This window comes from Mobula hypostoma, chromosome 26, assembly GCF_963921235.1.
Source record: "Mobula hypostoma chromosome 26, sMobHyp1.1, whole genome shotgun sequence".
Classification (NCBI taxonomy): Eukaryota; Metazoa; Chordata; class Chondrichthyes; order Myliobatiformes; family Myliobatidae; genus Mobula; species Mobula hypostoma.
This window is the reverse complement of record NC_086122.1, coordinates 3,005,445-3,032,220: the sequence shown is the minus strand read 5'-3', so window position 1 is coordinate 3,032,220 and position 26,776 is coordinate 3,005,445. Positions and strand designations below refer to the sequence as shown.

Sequence of the window (26,776 nt, the reverse complement as noted above, 5' to 3'; positions counted from 1 at the left end):
AGTTAGTTTCAGTTTAGTTTTGCTTTAGTTCATCAGTTACTCTGTTATGCTGCGCATTTGTCTCATGACGCAGTTCTGTCTTAAAACGGAGTTTTCCTTTCCATTTTAAGGTGCAAAGATTGGTGCTGGCAGTTTCGCCAATTGCTGCCAGTTTTGTGTGTTGCATCTATAATTTTTACTTTACAGTCCAGGAGCGGAGAGTGAAGACCTTACTAAAGTACGGGAACCTGAAGGATCAAATAAAGTTGGAGTCGTTCGGTGGTTTTATAAAGGATCGACCTTATTGAGTCTTCGTTTAGAAATAGTGACGTGCATCTGAGATAACTCCTATAAGAGCAGGGAAGTTTGTGCAGTGTTCACTTGCCAGGAAAAGGTCAGTTCCTTTAAGCCGTTTTATTTCCTTCGTCGTGAATCCTTTGCAGAATCAGCAGTAACGTCACATCTTCGAAGAAATCCATTTCCAGAGAAGTCTCTCTTTATTGACTGTGTAAATCAGCTGGACTTTTGAATTTACCACTTTAAGAACTGTGTTCGAATTTACCACTTTAAGAACTGTTCCAGAGCTGCCGTATAGCAATTAACTTCCGGTTAAGTTAGTCATTTGAATTTTTTTTTCCGCTATTGTAGAGCAGAGTTTAATAAATGTTTGTTTGTTTATAAAACCCGACTCAATTATACATTCATTGTTGCTGATTACATAACAGTATGCAGAAGACACAAAAATTGGCAGAGCTGTAGATAATGACAAAGGTTATTTAAAATACAGCAGGACATGGATCAGGTAGAAAGTTTGGCAGACTGATGGCAGATAAAATTTAATCCAGAGAAGTGTGAGGCACTTTGAGAGTTCAAATTCTGATAGGACACATCGAATAAATGGTAAGGAACTTGGGAGTGTTGACGTATAGAGAGAACTTGAAGTACAAGTTCACATCTCCCTGAAAGTGGTGACACAAGTGGATAGTAGTGAAGAAACCTGTCTTCATGGGCCGATACATCGAGTAGAAGAGTTAGGATGCCATGTTGTAGCTGGATAAAACAATGATGAGGCCACACTTCGAATATCATGTGCAGCTTGGGTCATTAATGGAAGAATGTAGGAGCATAAGGGGAGTAGCAAAAGAGATTCACCAGGAAGTTGTCTGGAATGGAGGGCCATTATGAAAAAGCTGCATTGCATAGGCTGCATTTATTCTCACTCTAACCTATTGGGCCGAGGGGTGACCTTATAGAGGTTAACAAATTATAAAACACAGTCTGAATCTTTTCTCCAAGGCTGATGAGTCTAGATTTAGAAGGCATAGGTTTGAGAAAAGAGGGGAGAAATTTAAAGGCGATCTGAAAGACAAGATTTTTACACAGTGTGGTGAATATTTGAAATCAGCTGTCGGACTAAGTAGTGGAGACAGATACTATTACAGTGTTTAGCGGTGCTTCGCTAAGAATCAGATAGGGTCTTAATGCGGGTAATTGAGATTAACTTGAATAGATATTGTAGTCAGCATGGACAAGGGCCTGTTTCTGTTCTGTAACTGTTATAGAGTAGAGAAGATATGCTGGCCTAGTCACTGACAGTATTGTAGGTAACAAAATGAGAAGCTGAAAAGATAAGTGCAATCACTTGGGAAAAAGAGTGTGGGATGCAAATTGGAAAATCATTTCTACAAGTAGCACATAGTGAAGAGGTCAGCAAAAATCTATGGAATGAATAAGATAAACCATACAGGGGCAAGAACAGGCTTCAGATCCATTGTGACAAACAACAGAAAATCTGCAGATGCTGGAAATCTGAGCAACACACACAAAATGCTGGAGAAACCCTTTGGTCCAAAATGTCAACTACACTTTTTTTTCCCCATAGATGCTGCCTGGCCTGTTGAGTTCCTCCAGCCTTTTGTGTCTGTTGCTCAGATTTATTGTACCAGTTAAGTACAATATCTTGAGCTAAATAAGGTGAATTCTGTGGAGAGAATAGCTACTGGATTTATCTATGATGAGATATTTGTGGAAGGGTGACCAGTAACATTTCATTTTGACTTGGGAGCAATATGTAATGTTTTACCAAAACACGGTATCAAACCTGAAGTGGTGTAGTCTAAACTATCAATTAATTTATTTAGAGATGCAGTAGCTTAACAGGCCCCTCTGGCCCAATGAGCTCACGGTGCTCAATTACACCCATGTGACCTATTAACCCGTACATCTTCAGAATGTGGAAAGAAACCACAGCACTCAGAGCAAACTCATGCAGTCATGGGGAAAACAGACAGTGGTGGAATTGAACACGGGCCGTTGGCACTGTAATAGTCTTACGCTAACTTCTATGTTACCGCAACATCTATATGCCATTGACATACATACTACACTGCAATCTTTTTGGAAGTGTGCTCTGAAGGTGTTAAATCGGTGAGAAAAAAGAACTATAATATGCTTCGTTGCAGTTAACTAGAAAGATGCATTTTGGTCCCTTTGATGGAATTATATCATCAGCCCCCAACAGCCAGCAGGAGTTAGATGGATGAGAATCACTGGCATATATCATGAAATTTGTTGTCATGTGGCAGCAGTACAATGCAATACATAATAATAATAAAAAAACTATTGTAACATTCCGTTATATTGGCTCGTGTATGTCTAGGGGAAATCCTGCCCAGCACCTGCTTCAAAACTCCCCACAGGGTTAGTCGCCGCCCGAATCAATCACAAACATCAATCATCAGCCAGCATCCCCCAGTAAATTTTAACAAATAATTTTCATAGATATTACTAATTCTATGACATTAATATGCATTTGATATAGAGAGGAAAGTAATGAAAAAAAAGAAAGGGCGCCAACACTTATCAAAGTCCAAGTTCTTCGTGCGTTAGCGTTGGAGCTCAATCGATTCCTGACGACCACCCGAATTCTGTCGACTCCCGGCTCGGGACCACCCGGAGTGATCGACCGGAGCCTCTCCGCACATCCGCGGTCCTCCCCGTCTCTCCTCCGACTCCCTGTCTCCCCTCCGACTCCCCGTCTCCCCACCGTCCTCCCCGTCTCTCCCCTGACTCCCCGTCTCTCCACCATCCTCCCCGTCTCTCCTCCAACCCCCCCTCTCCACCGTCCTCCCCGTCTCTCCTCCAACTCCCCGCCAAAAATCCCGTCCACCGTCCTCCCCGTCTCTCCTCCGACTCCCCGTATCTCTTCCGTCCTCCTCGTCTCTCCTCCGACTCCCCGTCTCTCCACTGTCCTCCCCGTCTCTCCTCCGACTCCCCGTCTCTTCACCGTCCTCCCCGTCTCTCCCCCGACTCCCCGTCTCTCCACCGTCCTCCCCGTCTCTCCACCGTCCTCCCCGTCTCTCCTCCGACTCCCCGTCTCTCCTCCAACTCCCCTGAAAAAAACCCATCCGCCGTCCTCCTCGTCTCTTCTCCGACTCCCCTCCAAAACTCAGTCCACAGACATATCATACAGCATGGTGTCCGAAAACAAAATGATACATAACCACCCATTGGCTAATAGAAGGCGGTTATCTACTTTAAAATAAAACAAGCTGCTAGCGCAAACTCTCTTCAGCGTTAAACCACAACAAAGCCGCATTCCCCAGATTAACATAACAAAGTCGCCTTTTTAAATGTAACCAAAGAAAGACCCCGTACACTCTCCCCTCACCAATAAAAGTCATGCTCTCATGACGTTAACAGAGTTCACCAGTGCTCCTTGTAAAACACAAAACCCAACCCAGGTGCATAAAGCAGTGACATAACCTTGCAGGGCAGTAGAGATCACACCCTGCTCTCCCGGCGCTATATAAATTAATCTTTCCGGGGGATGCCTAGTCCTCTGAGGCCTCTGGACTTCCTCTGCAGACTCTCCCTGTTCAGACACCCCAGGTGACCCCCCCGGCCTATCTGTCGGACCTTCCTCCTCACCGGGATCCCTCTGCCCCTGTGAGCCCTCTGACTCGGATTCTGTCTCCACCCTCTCCTCCCCCAATCCCGGCTGGAATACAGGCGGCTCTGCAACACCCTCCCCCAATCCCGGCTGGAATACAGGCGGCTCTGCAACACCCTCTCCTCCCCCAATCCCGGCTGGAATACAGGCGGCTCTGCAACACCCTCCCCCAATCCCGGCTGGAATACAGGCGGCTCTGCAACACCCTCCCCCAATCCCGGCTGGAATACAGGCGGCTCTGCAACACCCTCCCCCAATCCCGGCTGGAATACAGGCGGCTCTGCAACACCCTCCCCCAGTCCCGGCTGGAATACAGGCCGCTCTGCAACACCCTCCCCCAATCCCGGCTGGAATACAGGCGGCTCTGCAACACCCTCCCCCAATCCCGGCTGGAATACAGGCGGCTCTGCAACACCCTCTCCTCCCCCAATCCCGGCTGGAATACAGGCGGCTCTGCAACACCCTCCCCCAGTCCCGGCTGGAATACAGGCGGCTCTGCAACACCCTCCCGCAGTCCCGGCTGTAATACAGGCGGCTCTGCAACACCCTCTCCTCCCCCAGTCCCGGCTGGAATACAGGCGGCTCTGCAACACCCTCCCCCAGTCCCGGCTGTAATACAGGCGGCTCTGCAACACCCTCCCCCAATCCCGGCTGGAATACAGGCGGCTCTGCAACACCCTCTCCTCCCCCAGTCCCGGCTGGAATACAGGCGGCTCTGCAACACCCTCCCCCAATCCCGGCTGGAATACAGGCCGCTCTGCAACACCCTCCCCCAGTCCCAGCTGGAATACAGGCGGCTCTGCAACACCCTCCCCCAGTCACGGCTGGAATACAGGCGGCTCTGCAACACACTCCCCCAGTCCCGGCTGGAATACAGGCGGCTCTGCAACACCCTCCCCCAGTCCCGGCTGGAATACAGGCGGCTCCGCAACACCCTCTCCTCCCCCAATCCCGGCTGGAATACAGGCGGCTCTGCAACACCCTCCCCCAGTCCCGGCTGGAATACAGGCGGCTCTGCAACACCCTCCCCCAGTCCCGGCTGGAATACAGGCGGCTCTGCAACACCCTCCCCCAGTCCCGGCTGGAATACAGGCGGCTCTGCAACACCCTCCCCCAGTCCCGGCTGGAATACAGGCGGCTCTGCAACACCCTCCCCCAGTCCCGGCTGGAATACAGGCGGCTCTGCAACACCCTCCCCCAATCCCGGCTGGAATACAGGCGGCTCTGCAACACACTCCCCCAGTCCCGGCTGTAATACAGGTGGTTCTGCAACACCCTCCCCCAATCCCGGCTGGAATACAGGCGGCTCTGCAACACCCTCTCCTCCCCCAGTCCCGGCTGGAATACAGGCGGCTCTGCAACACCCTCCCCCAATCCCAGCTGGAATACAGGCGGCTCTGCAACACCCTCCCCCAATCCCGGCTGGAATACGGGCGGCTCTGCAACACCCTCCCCCAGTCCCGGCTGGAATACGGGCGGCTCTGCAACACCCTCCCCCAGTTCCGGCTGGAATACGGGCGGCTCTGCAACACCCTCCCCCAATCCCGGCTGGAATACAGGCGGCTCTGCAGCACCCTCCCCCAATCCCGGCTGGAATACAGGCGGCTCTGCAACACCCTCTCCTCCCCCAATCCCGGCTGGAATACAGGCGGCTCTGCAACACCCTCTTCCAGTCCCGGCTGGAATACGGGTGGCTCTGCAACACCCTCCCCCAATCCCGGCTGGAATACAGGCGGCTCTGCAGCACCCTCCCCCAATCCCGGCTGGAATACAGGCGGCTCTGCAACACCCTCTCCTCCCCCAATCCCGGCTGGAATACGGGCGGCTCTGCAACACCCTCCCCCAGTCCCGGCTGGAATACGGGCGGCTCTGCAACACCCTCCCCCAGTCCCGGCTGGAATACGGGCGGCTCTGCAACACCCTCCCCCAGTCCCGGCTGGAATACGGGTGGCTCTGCAACACCCTCCCCCAGTCCCGGCTGGAATACGGGCGGCTCTGCAACAGCCTCCCCCAATCCCGGCTGGAACACGGGCGGCTCTGCAACACCCTCCCCCAATCCCGGCTGGAATACGGGCGGCTCTGCAGCACCCTCCCCCAATCCCGGCTGGAATACAGGCGGCTCTGCAACACCCTCTCCTCCCCCAATCCCGGCTGGAATACAGGCGGCTCTGCAACACCCTCCCCCCGTCCCGGCTGGAATACAGGCGGCTCTGCAACACCCTCCCCCAGTCCCGGCTGGAATACAGGCGGCTCTGCAACACCCTCCCCCAGTCCCGACTGGAATACAGGCGGCTCTGAAACACCCTCCCCCAATCCCGGCTGGAATACAGGCGGCTCTGCAACACCCTCCCCCAATCCCGGCTGGAATACAGGCGGCTCTGCAACACCCTCCCCCAATCCCGGCTGGAATACAGGCGGCTCTGCAACACCCTCCCCCAATCCCGGCTGGAATACAGGCGGCTCTGCAACACCCTCCCCCAATCCCGGCTGTAATACAGGCGGCTCTGCAACACCCTCCCCCAATCCCGGCTGTAATACAGGCGGCTCTGCAACACCCTCCCTCGGTTCCCCTGACTCAGTGATGGAAGGGCCAGGAGTCTCTTCTCCCGGCACCAGGGAATCAGCCAACGGAAACAGGTACCACACGTCCGAATCATCATCTTCCGATGACGTATCCCTTCTCGAGGTGGGGACCGGCCCCGTTTTCTTCGCAGCGGGCTCTTCCCTCGCTCCGCTCCCTCGCATAGTCCTCGTACTAGGAGTAAACTCCCATTCGGGCTCTGGGTCCATCTTCACCTCTCGACCCAGAGGCAACAGGTGGTTCCGATGTAGTACCTTGACAGGCTCCTGCCCGCCCTCAGGTCTCACCCGGTAAACCGAGAGATTCGGCATCTGACTCTCCACCACATAGGGGGTGGCTGCCCAACGGTCCGCCAACTTGTGCTTACCCTGTAGTCCTAAATTCCGGATAAGGACTCGGTCTCCCGGCAATAGCTGGACGAACTTTACCTTCTGATCATCCCTCCTTTTATTCCGCTGGTTCTGCTTGGTGGCTGCTGCCTCAGCCAACTCGTACGCCCTTTTCAACTCTCTCCTCATATCGGATACGTACTTCAGACATGGCTTCGAAGGTATTTCCCCCACTTCAGTCCCAAAACACAGATCAATGGGCAACCTCGCTTCCCGTCCGAACATCAGACAGTAGGGCGAGTACCCCGTAGCATCATTGCGAGTACAATTGTAACCGTGAACCAAATGGGCGATGTGCTGACTCCACTTACTCTTCTGTCCAATCTCCAAGGTGCCGAGCATGTCCAGCAGGGTCCGGTTAAACCTCTCGGGTTGAGGATCACCCTGCGGGTGATATGGGGTGGTTCTGGACTTTTCAACCCCAAGCATATCCAGCAATTCATGTACAAGCCTGCTCTCCAAGTCCCGTCCCTGATCACTGTGGATCCACTGGGGGAGGCCATAATGAGCAAAGTACTTCTCCCATAATACCTTCGCCACTGTAGTCGCTTTCTGATCCTCAGTAGGAAAAGCCTGCGCATATCTAGTGTAGTGATCCGTGAGGACCAAGACATTGGCGGTGTTGCTGGTGTCTGACTCAATAGACAGGAAATCCATACACACCAGGTCCATGGGTCCCGCACTCTGCAAATGGGATAACGGAGCCGCCTGCACAGGCAGGGTCTTCCTCCTGACGCAACGGCTACAGGTCTTACAGTATTCTTCCACCTCCCCCCTCATCCGGGGCCGGTAAAACCGGTCCTTGACTAATCCATAGGTCTCTACCCCTAAGTGCCCGGAATCATCATGTAGAGCCTGGAGCACAGTCTTCCGATACTTCTCAGGCATGACCAGCTGCCAGCGCCGGGGGTGGTCCAGAGGCAACGTGACCCGGTACAGGACGTGGTTCTTCAGCTTCAACCGAGGCCACTCCTTCAGTAGTAGGGGAACAGAGGCATGTTTCGCCTTCTCCACCTGCCCCATATCACCCTGGCCAACCGCGTACCAGATAGTGCCAATGCTCGGGTCATCACGCTGAGCCGCCCCCACTTCCTGGGGGCTCAACTCTGGCAGCTGCCTGTTCCTCAGAGCAGTCAAATTACAGTAAACAGTGGGCAGCGCGTCATCGTCAGCCCCCAGTTGATCGACTGCCCGATCCGTTCCCATCTGTGCTCCTACTTCCCCGTCGTTCCCAACTTGACACATGGCCTTTACTCCCTGGGTGGGGACACTCTTCCACTCCTCGGCCGTGCCTGACTCGTCGTGCGCCCGACGAGACAGGGGATCTGCATCGATGTTCCGACTCCCCGGCCGGTACTTCAGGCTGAACTCATAGGCAGACAAGGCTGCTAACCACCGGTGCCCAGTAGCATCCAGCTTCGCCAAGGTCAGGGTATAAGTGAGGGGGTTGTTATCAGTTCTCACCTCAAACTGGGCCCCATATAGGTAGTCACTCAACTTGTCCACCACCGCCCATTTCAACGCCAAGAACTCCAGCTTGTGAGTGGGATAGTTTCTCTCAGATGGCGACAAGCTCCGACTGACAAACACCACCGGCCTCAATCCGTTTCCCTGTTCCTGGTACAGAACAGCCCCCAGACCGTTGTGACTGGCATCAGTGTGTAGAACATACGGCTTCCGGGGATCAGCAAAAGCCAACACTGGGGCCTGCATCAGCGCCCTTTTTAGAGATTGGAACGCCTCCTCACATCGAGCATCCCACCTCGATCCAAAAGGCTCCCCCGGGTTCAAGTATCCTCCTACCTCCGACCCTCGGTCTCCCTTCCTCCTCCTCCCCGCAGGTGGATAGCCACACAGCAGCTGGTTCAATGGATGACTCATTTTCGCATATCCTTTCACGAATCACCGGTAATATCTGCAAAACCCCAAAAACGAGCATAAGGCGCTCACCTTCTGAGGTCTCGGCCAGGTGGTGACTGCGGCCATCTTACCTGGATCGGTAGCCACTCCATTTCGCGAGATTATGTGCCCGACATAACTGATTAACGTCTTGCAGAACTGACATTTATCCAGGGAAAGTTTTAACCCTTCCTCCTTCAGCCGACTCAGCACCTTTAGCAGCCGCTCCTCATGTTCCTCCATCGTAGATCCAAACACTAGCAGGTCGTCCAGGTACACCAATACCTCCAGCAGGTTCATGTCCCCCACTGTCCGCTCCATGAGCCGCTGGAAGGTGGCTGGAGCCCCCGAGATGCCTTGGGGCATTCGTTCGAACTGGAAAAACCCCAGGGGGCAGATAAAGGCTGTCTTCTCCTTATCAGTCTCGCTCATCGGAATCTGGTAATACCCACTCCGCAAATCCAATACACTGAACCACTGTGCACCACTCAGACAGGCCAAGGCATCTTCCACCCTCGGGACCGTATATTGGTCTGGAACAGTGCGGCGGTTCAGGGTCCTATAGTCCACGCACATGCATACCTTCCCATTTTCCTTCCTTGCCACCACTATGGGGGATGCATAGGGGCTTCGGGACTCCGCGATAATCCCTGCGTCTTTCAACTGCCGCAAGTACTGCCGCACATCCTCCACATCTGCTGGGGCCAACCGCCGCGACCTCTCCCTAAACGGGGTGTCATTTGTCACCCGGATAGTGTGCCGAGAGCTCTTGGAACATCCTACATCAAACTCGCCCTGAGAAAAGACATCCCCTAACTTCAGCATCTTCTCCACCAGCCTGCTCTTATACGCCGGCGGTACAGGGGAGTTTTCAAAATTAAAGGTCTCCTCGGTCAGCCGCCCCCCGTTTCCCAATAGTTTCCCTCCAGTGGGCTTCACGGGGGCGCTGGACATCACCGTCACCGGGAACAAGTGCGCGAGGGGCATCCCGCGCTTAAAGGTGATCTCCCTCTCCGTTATGTTCCTTACCATCACCCCCATCCGCCGTGCCTGTACAGTTGAGGGCCTCTGCAATTCAGGTCTCACCAGCGCCCCAGCCGGGAACCGGGACTCCCTTTCCAGGTCGTCAGGGGCGTCTACTAGCAGGGCCTCTCCCGGCGGTAATCCGGGGAATCTGGGGGTCCCCATCACTAATGCCGCCTCCCCTGGCCGTATCACCTTAGGCCTCGCCTGAGTGCACCACATTGTCCCTCGTTTGCACTCAGGATCCAGCCCCTGGGGGTCACTCACTCCTTCGTACACCGCTCGGAACACGAGGTGTACCGAGAGGGTCTCCAGAAAGTTCTCCCCCCACTTCTTCTTACAGGCTCCCAAGAGCCGTCGCACCAGAGGGGAGTTACTCCCCACCAACAGGGCAGCACCACCGGTCTCCACCGGGTCCGGACAAAGCAACACCAGCGTCTCAAAGGCTTCCGATACTCCCACATCTCCCTCCGAAAATTCCAATCTCACTGACAAGTATCCATCGTATGGGTAATCACCATCACTTATGCCCCAAATCTCCAATGCATTAAACGGAGTTACTGCCAAATGTTTCAGATATTTGTTGTAGAACGACCGGTACAGTAAGGTAACCTGCAACCCGGTATCAAGGATGGCTTTCGCAAAGATTCCCTCTATCCGTAGGGACACGCTGGAACGGGGTCCCACGAGTCCATCAGGAATTTGTGCTTGTTCTTTCTGGGGTTCCATAGTGGTTTTCTGGGAACATGTTCCTCCCGAGACTCCAGTCCGTTCCCTCACTGAGCCTCTCCTAAGTTTCCCGACACCTCTCCCTTCTTGGTGGCCCGGGGGCTCTCCACCCCTCGGCGCATCTGGTCTCTCACAATCCTTCCGCAAGTGGCCAGCTTCCCCACAGCGGTAGCACGCCCCCGGCCACTCACATTCCCGGCGGAAATGCCCCTCTCTTCCACAGTTATAGCACCCACTACTCGCCGCCTCTCTCCTCCTGATACGGCCCCCCGGGGACCCCTTGGATTTCTCTGGTCTCACCCCGGCTACCACCTCCTGAACCGCTGAAGACCATCCCTGAGGGTCCGAGCCCCCTGGTCGGCCGAAAGCACACTCCTCGGCCCGTACCTCTCGGATCAGCTGTCCGAATGATGGAGGGGGGCTCCGCTTAAATGACTGCCGTACACTCCAAGCCACCCTGTCATCCTCCTGGGAACCTCTACATATCTGGCTCATCCTTAGCTTCGCCACTTTGTCCTCCCTCACTACCCCTCGTCGCAGCAACCCCGTAAGCTTTCCTTCCAGCCTGAACGCATAGTCTGAGAGCTTTTCCCCTCTTCTCTGCCCCATCCGTTGAAACTCCGCTAAATGCCGCCAGGGATCCCCTGACAGTCCAAACCCTTCCTCCAAAGCGTCCAAACACTCCGATAGGGAAGCCAAGAGGTGTGCCGCTCTCAGATCGCGGTCCACACAGGCTGCCCCGCCCCTTAAGCTTTCCACCAATCGCTGTCTCTTTTCCTCATCCGAAACTGGCCACACCTCTAACAACTGGGATGTATCTTCAACCCAGGTATCATATTCATCCTCCCCTTCCGGGGTGGGCCTGGCTCCCGAGAAAATTCTCAGATTTGGGCGGGGCCCCTCAACCCTTCTCGCCAGGGAGGTAATGGCAGCCATTAACTCGGCAGTCTCATCAAGTCCATGGGGGTGGGGCCTGGCTAAACCTTCCCACTCCACACCTCCACCCCTTGCTACGGGCACCCCCCCGGGGGCCTCATCTAGCTCCTCCTCCTCCGGCACCTCCTCACTTGCGTCCTCGGGGAGGGTGTGGGGACCCCACGGCCCCACCTCCCGCGGGACGTGGACTGTCGCTGGTAGTTCCAACATCATGACGTCGGCACTCGTCTGCACCAACATCCAGCTAGCCTCCAGTTCTTTCCCACCCCTTCTAGCTACAAGTTCTACCTGCCCGATACCTTTAATCAAACTCAACCCTCGCACCAGTACCTCTGCTGGAATGCGATAATCGACCCCACTTAACACGCACGCATGATTCACCGGTACCTCCTCCCATTCACACCAACTTACAATCTTATCTCGATCCATCTTCGCACCACTTACCGCAACGACAAGTACAACTTTCCCGAAAAGTCCAAATCCAGGACGGTAGCCCCCACTTGTAACGTTCCGTTATATTGGCTCGTGTATGTCTGGGGGAAATCCCACCCAGCACCTGCCTCAACACTCCCCACAGGGTCAGTCGCTGCCCGAATCAATCCCAAACATCAATCATCAGCCAGCACACCCAGTAAATTTTAACAAATACACTTTATAGATATTACTAATTCTATGACATTAATATGCATTTGATATAGAGAGGAAAGTAATGAAAAAAAAGAAAGGGCGCCAACACTTATCAAAGTCCAAGTTCTTCGTGCGTTAGCGTTGGAGCTCAATCGATTCCTGACGACCACCCGAATTCTGTCGACTCCCGGCTCGGGATCACCCTGAGTGATCGACCGGAGCCTCTCCGCACATCCGCGGTCCTCCCCGCCTCTCCTCCGACTCCCCGTCTCTCCTCCGTCTCCTCGTCTCTCCACTGTCCTCCCCGCCTCTCCTCCGACTCCCTGTCTCTCCTCCGTCTCCTCGTCTCTCCACTGTCCTCCCCGTCTCTCCTCCAAATCCCCGTCTCTCCTCCGACTCCCCGTCTCTCCTCCGACTCCCAGTCTCTCCTCCGACTCCTCGTCTCTCCCCTGTCCTCCCCGTCTCTCCTCCGACTCCCCGTCTCTCCTCCGTCTCCTCGTCTCTCCACTGTCCTCCCCGTCTCTCCTCCAAATCCCCGTCTCTCCTCCGACTCCCCGTCTCTCCTCCGACTCCCCGTCTCTCCTCCGACTCCCCGTCTCTCCTCCGACTCCTCGTCTCTCCCCTGTCCTCCCCGTCTCTCCTCCGTTCTCCCCGTCTCTCCTCCGACTCCCCAGCAAAAACCCCCGTCCGCCGTCCTCCTCGTCTCTCCTCCGACTCCCCGCCAAAACTCAGTCCACAGTCATATCATACAGCATGGTATCCGAAAACAAAACGATACATAACCACCCATTGGCTAATAGAAGGCGGTTATCTACTTTAAAGTAAAACAAACTGCGAGCGCAAACTCTCTTCAGCGTTAAAGCACAACAAAGCCGCATTCCCCAGATTAACATAACAAAGTCGCCATTTTAAATGTTACCAAAGAAAGACCCCGTACACTATAAATTACAATAAATATATATATATATTAGTTACATTAAATTAGTGAAAAATAAGTCGTGAAGTAATGTTCATTGGTCAATATCCATTCACAAATTGGATAGCAGAGGGGAAGAAGCTGTTCCTGAATCGTTGAATGTGAGCCTTCAGGCTCCTGTACCTCGTTCCTGAGAAAAGGGCATGTTCTGGGTGATGGAGGTCCTTAATAATGGATGCCAACTTTTTGAGACATCGCTCCGTGAAGATGTCCTGGATGTTATGGAAGCTAGTGGCCAGAATGGAGCTGACTGCGTTCACAACCTTCTGCAGCTTCTATTGATCCTGTGCTCCCACCCTCTGCCATCACAGCAGACAGTGATGCAGCCAGTTAGAATGCTCTCCACGGTATATCTGCAAAAACTTACAAGGGTCTTTGGTGACATAACCTCCTCAAACTCCTCGTAAAATATACCCACTGTAGCTGCATCGATATGTTTGGCCCAGATAGATCCTCAGCGATGTTGACACCCAGAAGCTTGAAACTGCTCACTCTTCCACTTCTGATCCCTCTATGATGACTGGAGTGTGTTCCCTTATCTTACACTTAAGTTTGCAATCAGTTCTTTGCTCTTACTGACATTGAGTGCAAGGTTGTTGCTTTGATACCACTCAACTAGCTGATCTATCTCATTCCTGTCTTCTTATTACCATCTGAAATTCTGCCACCAATAGTTGTGTCATCAGCAAATTTATAGATGGCATTTAAGAGTGAGCAGTTTCAAGTACCTGGGTGTCAAGATCTCTGAGGATCTAACCTGGTCCCAACATATCGAAGCAGTGATAAAGAAGGCAAGACAGCGACCATGCTTCATTAGGAGTTTGAAGAGGTTTGGTATCTCAACAAATACACTCAAAAACTCTTATAGATGTACCGTGGAGAGCATTCTGACAGGCTGCATCACTGTCTGGTATGGGGCGGGTGCAGGGGGGGTGGGGGAGGGAATGACTGCACAGCACCGAGAAAAGCTGCAGAGGGTTGTAAATTTAGTCAGCTCCATTTTGGGTACTAGCCTACAAGGTACCCAGGACATCTTCAAGGAGCAGTGTCTCAGAAGTGTAGCACCCATTATTAAGGCCCTCTAGCACCCAGTGCATGCCCTTTTCTCACTGTTACCATCAGGTAGGAGGTACAGACACCTGGAGGCACACACTCAGCGATTCAGGAACAGCTTCTTCCCCTCTGCTATCTGATTCCAAAATGGACACTGAACCCATGAACACTACTTCACTTTTTAAATATATATTGTTTGTTTATTGCATGATTTTAATCTATTCAATATACATATACTGTAATTGATTTACTTAATTTTTTCTTCTTCTTCTATATTATGTATTGCATTGAACTGCTGATGCTAAGTTAACAAATTTCACAACAAATACCAGTGATAATAAACATGATTCTGATTTATGGTGAAAGCTAAGAGGGGTCCACAGGTTATAGTTCTAAATTAAAGCAAGGCCAATTTTGAGGGCATTAGGTGAGACCATGTAGCAGTGAAATGGGTGAAACTGTTTGCTGGGAATAGGATAACTGGCAAGTGGGGAACTTTCAGAAGTGTGAGTCCAGGGATAGCATATTAACCTTGGCTAAAGAGAAATATTAACGTTCTGGTCAGGGAAAAAGAGTTTAGGTAATTGGAAACAAGTGAATCCTTCCAGGACTTTAAGTGGAGGAGTACACTTAAGGAGTAAATGAGGAGCCCAAAAAGTGGGCGTGAGATGGATCTGGCAGGCACAGTTAATGCATATCCTAAGAGATTCTAAAGGAAATTTAAGAGTAAAAGGGTGGTTGTGGAGAGAGTAGGTGGACTTAAGGTCTGCTTGGCTGTGTAACTTTGGAGCCACAGGAGATGGTTCAGATATTAAAAAATATTACTCATCAGTTTTTATTGTGAAGAACATGATGGACTCGCAAGAAATGAGGGAAGTGAGTGAAGATGTCTTGGATTCCAGGAGGTATTGCCAGCCTTAAAGCACTTGAAGATAGATAATTCTCCAGACCCTGACTTTCTGGGTAGCTGGGAAAGAAGTTGCAGACCTCCTTGAGTCCCTTGCAGTTATTTGCTTCATCATCAGCCATAGATGCAATTCTGGGAGGCTGGAGGGAACTAATATTATTCAATATTTAAGAAGAACAGTAAAGACAAGCCAGGGAGCTTAAGGCCAATGAGTCTGACAGCAGTGCTGGGTAAATTAAATTACTGGTGATTCTGAAATACAGAATCAGTCAACTTTTGGATAGGCAAGATCTAATTAAAGATATTTAGCACAGTTTTGTGCATGCGAAATAGTTTCTGACAAATTATTGAGGTAACCAAGAGGATGAATGAGGGCACTGGCAGTGGATATTGTCTATACGGACTTCAGCATGGCCTTTGACAAGGTCCCACATGGCAGACTGGTCTGCAAGGAAGATTGCATGGGATTCCAGCGAGAAATAGCTGATTAGATTCATAAAATGAGTCAATGGTGGAAAGCAGAGCCTGATGGTGGAAGATAATGACTAGTCAGAGAAAGAAAGTGGAGGGATGAGTAAAAATATATCGTTTGCTGAAAAATAGAGAGGGTGATGAAAAAGGCACATCGTACACTGGCCTTCATCAGTCAGGCCACTGAGTTCAGGAGTTGGAGCATTATGTTGCAGTTGGTTAGACAGCACTTGAAGTATTGTTTACAGCTCTGGTGCCCTCTTGTAGGAAAAACTTCAATAAACCGGAAAGAGTGCAGAGATTTATCAGAATGTTGCCATGATTCAAGGAACTGAGTTATAGGGAGTTATAGGTTAGAACTTAATTCCTTAGAATGTAGGATATTGAGAGGTGATCTTATAAGCGTATAAAATCATGAGGTGTAGAGATAGTGTGAACACATAGTCTTTTTCCCAGGGAACAGAACAAACAAACAGAGGGCATAGGTTTAAGATGAGAGGTGAAAGATTTGAAAGGGACATTAGGGGCAACTTCTTCATACAGAAGGTGACATGTATATGGAATGACCTTCTAAAGGAAGTGACCAAGCATGGTACAATGACAACGTTTAGGGACATTTAGATCAGTACATGGAGAGTAGGTTTTAAATATATATGGGCAAATGGGATTAGCTTGGTGGACACTGATCAACATGGACAACTTGAGACAAAGGGCTATTTCCACCTGTTTTACGCTGTGACACGATGACTACATATTTGCAGTGATCAGTTGCAGAAAAGACCTCAGCCTATCCAAGGACACTCCATATCATAGGAATTGGTGCCAATACAAGAAGAGGATTGCTTGATGAAAGAATATATAGGGAAACTGGCCCTATAATCACATTTGGATATAAGCCTCAGCAAAACCGAAAGAAGCTAGGATCAATTCAGAATCAGAATCAGGTTTATTACCACCGGCATGTGTCGTGATATTTATTAACTTAGCAGCAGCAGTTCAATGCAATATATAATATAGAAAGAAAAAGATAAGTAAGTAAATCAATTAGAGTATATATGTTTATATCTTTAGAAGTTTTCTGATGACTCTGCCATTGTTGGATGCATCAGCAAGGGAGATGAGCCTGAGTACAGGGCTATGGTAGGAAACTTTGTCACATGGTGTGAGCAGAATTATCTGCAGCTTAATGTGAAAAAGACTAAGGAGCTGGTGGTGGACCTGAGGAGGGCTAAGGCACTGGTGACCCCTGCTTCCATCCAGGGGGTCAGTGTAGACATGATGGAGGATTACAAATACCTGGGGATACGAATTCACAATAAACTGGACTGGTCAAAGAACACTGAGGCTGTCTCGAGAAGGGTCAGAGCCATCTCTATTTCCTGAGGAGACTGAGATCCCTTAACATCTGTCGGACGATGCTGAGGATGTTCTACGAGTCTGTGGTGGCCAGTGCTATCATGTTTGCTGTTGTGTGCTGGGACAGCAGGCTGAGGGTAGAAGGCACCAACAGAATCAACAAACTCATTCGTAAGGCCAGTGATGTTGTGGGGATGGAACTGGACTCTCTGACGGTGGTGTCCGAAAAGAGGATGCTGTCCAAGTTGCATGCCATCTTGGACAATGTCTCCCATCCACTACATAATGTACTGGTTAGGCACAGGAGTACATTCAGCCAGAGACTCATTCCACCGAGATGCAACACAGAGCGTCATAGGAAGTCATTCCTGCCTGTGCCAATCAAACTTTACAACTCCTCCCTTGGAGGGTCAGACTCCCTGAGCCAATAGGCTGGTCCTGGACTTATTTCCTGGCATAATTTACATGTTACTATTTAATTATTTATGGTTTTATATTGCTATATTTATACTCTATTCTTGGTTGGGGCAACTGTAATGAAAATTATTTTCCCTCAGGATCAATAAAGTATGACTATAACTATGACTATGACTAAATAGTTAGATTAAAAATAATGCAAAACAGAAATAATATATAAAAAAGTGAAGCTGTGTTCATGGGTTCAACATCCATTTAGGAATCAGATGGCAGAGGGGAAGAAGTCGTTCCTGAATCACTGAGTATGTGCCTTATTGCTTCTGTACCTCCTTCCTGAGGGCAACAATGGGAAGAAGGCATGTCTTATGTGATGGGGCCTTAATAATAGACACCGCCTTTCTGGAGCACCACTCCTTGAAGATATCTTGGATACTACAAAGGCTAGTACACAAGATGGAGCTGATTAATTTTATAACATTCTGTAGGTTCCTTAGGTTCTGTGCAGTAGCACCACCCCCCATACCAGACAGTGATGCAGCCTGTCAGAATGCTCTCCATGGTACATCTGTAGACGTTTTTGAGTGCTTTAGGTAGCAAACCAAATCTCTTCAAACTCCTAAGGAAATATAACTGTTGTCTTTTTTATAGCTGCATCGATATGTTGGGACCAGGTTAGATCTTCAGAGATCTTGACACCCAGAAACTCTCTCCACTTCCGAGGATTGGCTCGTGTTCCCTCATTTTACCCCTTCTGAAGTCCACAACCAGCTTTTTCATCTTACTGACACTGAGTGCAAGCTTATTGCTGTGACACCACTCAAGTAGCTAGTATATCTCGGTCCTGTATGCCCTCTCGTTTCCATTTGAAATTCTACCAACAACGGTTGTATCATCAGTAAATTTATATATGGCATTTGAGCTATACTTAGCCAGTCGTGGGTAAAGAGGAAGTGGAGCACAGATCTAGCCCACAGATCTGGCTCTCAGCAGACAACAAACCTCCTGGTTCATCCATGGCTTTTGGTTTGTGAATGTATAGCAAGTTTTCATAGAATTCTAGCAGAGTCTGGATGTTGTTCCATTATTCAAGAAAGGGAGTAGAGGTACCCCAGGAAATTATAGACCAGTGAGTCTTACTTCAGTGGTTGGTAAGTTGATGGAGAAGATCCTGAGGGACAGGATTTATGAAGATTTGGAGAGGCATAATATGATCAGGAATAGTCAGCTTGGCTTTGTCAAAGGCAGGTTGTGCCTTATGAGCCTGATTGAATTTTTTGAGGATGTGACTAAACACAATAATGAAGGCAGAGCAGTAGATGTAGTGTATATGGATATCAGCAACGTGGTTCATTTTGGTAGGTCAAATATGATGACAGAATATAGTATTAATGGTAAGACTCTTGACAGTGTGGAGGATCAGAGGGATCTTGGGGTCCAAGTCCATAGGACACTCAAAGCTGCTGCGCGAGTTGACTTTGTGGTTAAGAAAGCATACGGTGCATTGGCCTTCATCAATCGTGAGATTGAGTTTAGGAGCCGAGAGGTAATGTTGCAGCTTCATAGGATCCTGGTCAGACCTCAATAGGAGTACTCTGCTCAGTTCCGGTCGCCTCACTAAGGGACGGATGTGGAAACCATAGAAAGGGTGCAGAGGGGATTTACAAGGATGTTGCCTGGTTTGGGGAGCATGCCCTATGGAGAATAGGTTGAGTGAACCTGGCCTTTTCTCCTTGGAGCAACGGAGGATGAGAGGTGACCTGATAGAGGTGTACAAGATGATGAGAGGCACTGATCATGTGGATAGTCAGAAGTTTTTTTCCCAGGGCTGAAATGGCTAACATGAGAGGGCACAGTTTTAAGATGCTTGGAAGCAGGTATAGAGGAGATGTCAGGAGTACGTTTTATTACACAGAGAATGGTGAGTGCATGGAATGGGCTGCCGGTGACGGTGATGGAGGCAGATACAATAGGGTCTTTTAAGAGACTCCTGGACAGGTACATGGAGCTCAGAAAAATAGAGGGCTATGGGTAATTTCTAAGGTAAGGACATTTTGGCACAGTCTTGTGGGCCAAAGGGCCTGTATTGTGCTGTAGGTTTTCTATGTTTCTATATATCCTTTTAAGATCTGGAGCATATGACTAAATATTCTCTTCACATTCCTCCAGATGTTAGAATGTGGTATTATGCAGAACTGTTTTTCCCGTGGGAAAGAAAGGACACAGCAAAATGCTGCTTACCCTGCAATATCTGACAAGATAAAGGTTTCTTGTTATTGTGATCTTTGTCATCATCTAGCACTAACATACAGAATAGGATCACCTTTTCCATCATTCTGATGGAATTAGACCTGACAGCCCACCAAGGTTTCCCATCTGAGCTCATCTAATTTGTCTGCATTTGGCCCATATTTCTCTAAACATATCCTATCTTGTTGAAGTGCCTTTTAAGTGTTGTTAAAGTACCTCCCTCAACCACTTCCTCCAGCGCATTCCATATGCTGCCCACTCTCCAGGTGAAGAAGTTGCCCCTCAAGTTCCAATGGATCCACTCCCTTTTCACCTTAAACCTTCATCTCCTAGTTCTTGATGCCACTACCTTAGGAACAAGACTTCACCCTATCTATGCAACACACACAAAATGCTGGTGGAACGCAGCAGGCCAGGCAGCATCTATAGGAGGAAGTACAGTTGACGTTTCGGGTTGAGACCCTTCGTCAGGGCTAATGAAAAAAAGAGATAGTAAGAGATTTGAAAGTGGAAGTGGGAGGGGGAGATCCAAAATGATACCAGAAGACAGGAGGGGGAGGGATGAAGCTAAGAGCTGGTAAGTTGATCGGCAAAAGGGATACATAGCTGGAGAAGGGGGAGTATCATGGGACGGAAGGCCTTGGAAGAAAGAAAGGGGGAGGGGAGCACCAAAGGAAGATGGAGAACAGGCAAGGAGTTATTGTGAGAGGGAAAGAGAGAAGAAAAAAAATAAAATAAAATAAAAATTAGGGATGGGGTAAGAAGGGTAATTAGGTGGGGCATTAACGGAAGTTAGAGAAATCAGTGCTCATGCCATCAGGTTGGAAGCTATCCAGACAGAATATAAGTTTCAAATCTCTCACTATTTCTTTTTTCCATTAGTCCTGACGAAGGGTCTCGGCCCTGAAACGTCGACTGTACTTCTTCCTGTAGATGCCGCCTGGCCTGCTGTATTCCAACAGCATTTTGTGTGTGTCGCTTGAATTTCCAGATTTTCTTGTGTTCACCCTATGCCCCTCATGACTTTATACACCTCGAAAAGACCACCCCTCATTCTCCTGTGGTACTGCAAAATGTCCGAATTTGCTTAACCTCTCTCCATAACTTGATCATGAATCCCCCAGACTCTTGTGTGTTTTAATGGCAATGGCATTTTTCTTTCCTTTGACAAGGTGCCACACAGGAGGCTGTTTAGCAAGATAAGAGCCCATGGAATCACAGGGAAGTTACTCGCGTGGGTGGAGCATTGGCTGGTTCGCAGGAAAGAGAGTAGGAATAAAGGGATCCTATTCTGGCTGGCTGCCGGTTACCAGTGGAGTTCCACAGGGGTCGGTGTTGGGACCGTTGCTTTTTATGATGTACGTCAATGATTTGGACTATGGGATTAATGGATTTGTGGCTAAATTTGCAGATGATACAAAGATAGGTGGAGGAGTGGGTAGTGTGGAGAAAACAGAGAGCCTGCAGAGAGACTTAGATAGTTTAGGGAATGGGCAAAGAAATGGCAATTGAAATACAATGTTGGAAAGTTTATGGTCATGCACTTTGGTGGAAGAAATAAATGGGCAGACTATTATTTAGATAGGGAGAGAATTCAAAATGCAGAGATGCAAAGGGACTTGGGAGTCCTTGTGCAAGATATCCTAAAGGTTAACCTCCATTTGGTTGTGAAGAAAGCGAATGCAATGTTGGCATTCATTTCTAGAGGTATAGAATATAAGAGCAGGTTTGTGATGTTGAAGCTCTTTCAGGCACCCTCACTTGAGCCCACACTTGGGTTCTGTGCAGTTTTGGGCTCCTTATTTTAGAAAGGATATACTGACATTGGAGAGGGTTCAGAGAAGATTCACAAGAATGATTCTAGGAATGAAACGGTTACCATATGATGAACGCCTGGCAGCTCTTGTGCTGTATTCCTTGGAGTTCAGGAGAATGAGGGGGGAATCTCATAGAAACATTCCAAATGTTAAAAGGCCTGAAGAGATTAGATATGGCAAAGTTATTTCCCATGGTAGGCGATTCTAGGACAAGAGGGCGCGACTTCAGGATTGAAGGACTTCCTTTCAGAACTGAGATGCGGAGAAATTACTTTCATCAGAGGGTGGAAAATCTGTGGAATTTTTTGCCACAAGCAGCTGTGGAGGCTAAGTCATTGGGTGTATTTAAGGCAGAGACAGATAGGTTCTTGATTAGCCAGGGCGTCACAGGGTATGGGGAGAAGACAGGGGAGTGGGGATGACTGGAAGAATTAGATCAGCCCATGATTGAATGGCAGAGCAGACTTGATGGGCCGAATGGCCTACTTCTGCTCTTATGGTCTTATGGTCTTAATATCATTGATAGCATTTTAAAAACTAGCGTTTATCTGTAATTACCAGGTTAAAACACAGTACCTCCAAAAGGCAGCATACACAGCAAGTAATGTTAATAGGGCCATACAGGCAATTCCACATCCAATCATTAATGGTACTGATGGCACTCCAGTTAAATCCATGTTCTGAAATATAAACCAGACATTCAGTCAAAATAAAGCAAAATTAATTCAAATTAGTCAAGAAAGCACAGTCCGTATTTATATGTTTATATCAATGCAAGTAAAGAATAAAATGAATAATGTTTGACCACAGTAGCAATTTTACTTATTTGACATGCCAAAATATTCAATGAATTACTTCTTAAGTTCAGTAATTCCCATATAGGAAATGAAACAACCAACCTGCTGCACTCATATCTCACAACTAGCAAGGAAATTAATGAAGACTTAATACATTTTTGATCATGTTGGCTGGGAGATGAATATTATTGAAGAATTCTGTTTTTTATGAAAATGCCAATAAACTCCATTAACATCTGATAATTGGAAATAAAACCTCATCTCAAAAGAGAGCATTTCTAATAACTTTATCATGAAAATGAGCATGAAATATCTTTTTTCCAATGTTTTACTTTAGCACCCATACAATCCTATACAGGAACTGTGCTTTCAGCTTCCAAAACGCATTCCTGCAATTTTGTCCCTAATTTTCTTCATATCTCTACCTTTCTTCTCTGCATTAACACACATTTTATGCTTGTACCTTGATATCAAGTTGCAACATGAAGCATCATCCAATAATACTGAGAAACTAATGAGAATGATTTAGCATGATCAACTTACATTAAAGTAGAAGTGTCTCTTATTACCAGATGAGATTAATTAGCTTGATATAAAACAATTTAGTGTAGGCACAACAACTGAGATTTGCTCTCCCAGCATTGGTCATATAATGTAAACATACCACAGTAAGCAAATTATTATACACTAAATGAACAGAGGTTTTAATAAAATTGGAACAGGATAAGGTCATTCAGTCCTGCATGTTTATACTGTTACCTGTCTCCTGCTTTGAGTTCAAATAGTCTGGGCTAGCAGATATTGGTATTTATTAATTGGGTGACGTATCTGTTGCTTTTTGTAGGAGCCAGTTCCACTTCTTGGCTTGAAATCTCTGCATGAAATATTTCTCTTAGTCAAGTTACTGTTGTCATCCCATTCTGAGATTCCTGCTTATTGCCCTGCATCGACGAACCCAAGCTCTCGACCGCAGTCTATAATATTGCCTCACTCTGTTTCCATCAACATTAAATGTCAGAAACATCAACTGTTTTTAAATTCCAAATATCCCTCGTGACCTTTCTCTTCCTTCACTTTCCTCTGACCCCATCTCCCCTGAATCTGCCCCTCCTTGTCCTTCTATTGTCCTGTTTTCCTTTTATTTCCATAAGGCCTTAAGATATAGGATATAGGAGCAGGTTTAGGCCACCTGGCCCATTGAGTCTGCTCCGCTATTTCATTATGGCTAATCCATTTCCCTCACAGCCCCAATCTCCTGCCTCCTCCCCATATCCCTTCATACACTGACGAGTCAAGAGTCTATCAATCTCTGCCTTAAATTTACCCAATGACTTGGCCTCCACAGCCACCTGGACCAATGAATTCTACAAATTCACATTCCCTGGCAAACGAAATTCCTCCTCATCTCCTTTCTAAATGGATGCCTCTCTATTCTGAGGCTGTGTACTCTGGTCTTAGACTCCCCCACCATAGGAAACATCCTCTCCACATCCACTTTACTGAGGCCTTTCAATGAGATCCCTCCTCATTCTTCTGAATTCTGGTCAGTACAGGCCCGGAGTCATCAGATGCTCCTCATATGATAAACCTTTCAATCATTTACTAATCAGCTTTCAATAGAGGCCAGATTTCATTTGCTATGTCTTCATCTTAATGAATTTTGAGCTTTCACAACATTGAACTCTTCTTCAGCCATGTCCATCTGCATCCCCATTTATTTGGCAAGGAGTCTTTACCCAAATATTTTCTCTTGATTTCATCTGATCCACCTAGTTCTCTTCGTCTGGCCTCTTACCCTCCCTGGATCTCTTATTTACCCTGTTCTGAACTTGTAGCACTCTATTCACTGAGAATCAATCCGGCTGACAAACAAGTTGGTGTGTAGTCTAGTGAACTGTGGAATTCTCTGCCCAATGAAGCAGTGGAGGCTACCTCTGTAAATATATTTAAGACAAGACGGGATAGATTTTTGCACAGTAGGGGAATAAGGGTTATGGGGAAAAGACAGGTGGGTGGAGAAGGGTCCATGGCCAGATCTTCTTGAATGGTGGAGCAGGCTCGACGGGCCAGATGGCCTACTCCTGCTCCTATTTCTCATGTTGTTATGCACTAACTTGTTGGGAGAGGCCAACAGCAGTTCTCAAACATCAGCCTATTGTCTCTCACACAATCATGGAGCTCATTTCCTTAGGAAATCTGCCTCCACAACTCCCAACTCCATACAGTTTTGTTCTCCATTACAGAACAGAGCAATACAGCATGGGAACAGATCCTGTGCTCCAGAATGTTGTGCTAAACTAATTGCTAAAGATACTTAATTAAACTAATACACATCTATTCTACACATGGACCATATATCTCCATTCACTGTATATTCGTGCACCTACTGAGAGCCTCTTAAATGCCTCCACCACCACCCCTGTAGTGCTTTCCAGGCACTCTCCACTCCGCTCAAGATAAATTGCCTCAAACATCTTTGTTGACCTTAAACGCCCTCATCTTAAATGCATGCCCTCTAGTATTAGACATTTTGACCATGAGAAAAAGGTACCAGCTGTTATCTATGCATCTCAGAATTTTATAAACTTCAGTTTAGTCTCTCCTCAGCCTCTGTGTACTCAGAGAAAAAAATCCAAGTTTTTCCAAACTCTTCTTACAGCATATGCCTGGTAAACTTCTGTACCCTCTTCACAGCCAGCACAGACTTCCTACAATGCGGAGAATTTAATGCAATAGTCCGGATGTGGCCTGAACAGAGTTTTAGCTACAACAGAACTTCCTGACTTTTGAATGCAATGACTTGACTAATAAAGGTATACGTGCCATCTACACATTTACTGACCATCCTATCAGCTTGTGCAGCAACTTCCAGGGAGTCATGGACGTGAATCTTGAGATCACTCTGTATAATCAGTGTGGTTAAAGATGTGCCATTAGCTGTGCACTTTCCCTTTATATTTGCTAAAGTACAACATCTGACACTTGTCCACACTAAACTCTATCTGCCATTTCTCCATCCAGGTCTACAATTGATCCATACTGTACTATAACACGAGACCCGACGCAGGTTTCACTGAACACCTACTCTCCGTCCACCAGAGAAAGTAGGATCTCCTAGTGGCCACACATTTTAATTCCACGTCCCATTGCCATTCTGACGTGTCCATCCATGGCCTCCTCTACTGTCAAGATCAAGCCACACTCAGGTTGGAGGAACAACACCTTATATTCCGTCTGGGTAGCCTCCAACCTGATGGCATGAACATTGACTTCTCTAACTTCTGTTAATGCCCCACCTCCCCTTCGTACCCCATCCCTTATTTATTTATTTATTATTTTTTCCCTTTTTTTCTCTCTTTTTTCTCCCTCTGTCCCGCACTATAACTGCTTGCCCATCCTCTGATGTTCCCCTCTCCCTTTCTTTGTCCCTAGGCCTCCCGTCCCATGATCCTTTCCCTTCTCCAGCCTTGTATCCCTTTTGCCAATCAACTTTCTAGCTCTTAGCTCCATCCCTCCCCCTTCTGTCTTCTCCTATCATTTTTGATCTCCCCCTCCCCTTCCCACTTTCAAATCTCTTACTTTCTCCTCTTTCAGTTAGTCCTGATGAAGGGTCTCGGCCCAAAATGTCAACTGTACCTCTTCCTGTAGATGCTGCCTGGCCTGTTGCGTTCATCAGCATTTTTTGTGTATGCATATTGTACTATACCCTTTTGCAATCTTCATCACTATCCACGAAGCCACAAACTGTGTTGAAGATTGTCAAATGCCTTATGTAATCCATGTAGATAACATCCATAGCTCTATTTTCATCAATCATATACCACACCTCCTTGAAAATCTCAGTCAAGTTAGTAAGATTTGTCCTACTCTGAACAGAACCACTGAGGAAGGGAAAGGACAGTAGGGTGAAGGATCCATGGTTGGCAAGAGATGTAGAACATACCAAGGAGAAGAACATGGGGAATCGGGACGTTGTTGCTGAGAGCATTAATATCTTTGGGGTCTAAGTTCATAGCTCTCTAAAAGTGATAGGGTACTTAATAGAAGACATACGGCAGGCCTGCCTTTATTATGTTGCAGCTTTATAAAACTCCAGTTAGTCCGCATCTGGATACACTTCTGGTTGCCCCATCATAGGAAAGCTGTCCAGGCTTGGGAAAGAGTGCAGAACAGGTTTACCGGGATGCTGCCTGGATTAGAGGGCAAGTCCGATAATAAGAGGATGGATAAATTTGGGTTGTTTTTTCTGGAGCGGCGGAAACTGCAGGGAGATCTGATAGAGCTGTATGAGATTATGAGAGGCATAGATCATGGAGTACACAGTATCATTTTCCCAGGGTTGAAATCTCTAATACCAAAGGGTGTGCTTTCAAGCTGAGAGGGCAAATTCAAAGGAAATGTAAGAGGCAGGTTTTTCACCCAGAGCGTGGTGGGTGACTGGCATGTGTTGTCTGGGGTGGTGGTAGAGGTAGATACATTAGGGACTTCTGAGAGTTGCTTAGATAGGCACATGAATGTGAGGGAAATGGAAGAATATGGACATTGAACAAGCAGAAGAGATTAGTTTAGTTGACTGTTTGATTACCAATGTAATTGTTTTGGCACAACACTGTAGGTCGA

At 48.2% G+C, this 26,776-nt stretch overlaps 1 protein-coding gene across 7 annotated transcripts in view; it reads right to left on the bottom strand.

Annotated features, from left to right (window-relative positions):
• The window catches only part of LOC134338213 (adhesion G protein-coupled receptor B2-like), a 1,212,788-nt gene that overhangs the window by 311,175 nt on the left and 874,837 nt on the right, over nucleotides 1–26,776 (bottom strand). For all 7 annotated transcript variants that reach the window (XM_063033890.1, XM_063033884.1, XM_063033886.1 and 4 more), the window contains one exon: nucleotides 21,936–22,039. In XM_063033890.1, coding sequence (XP_062889960.1) covers nucleotides 21,936–22,039 — 104 coding nt within the window. The remainder of the gene's footprint in view (nucleotides 1–21,935; nucleotides 22,040–26,776) is intronic.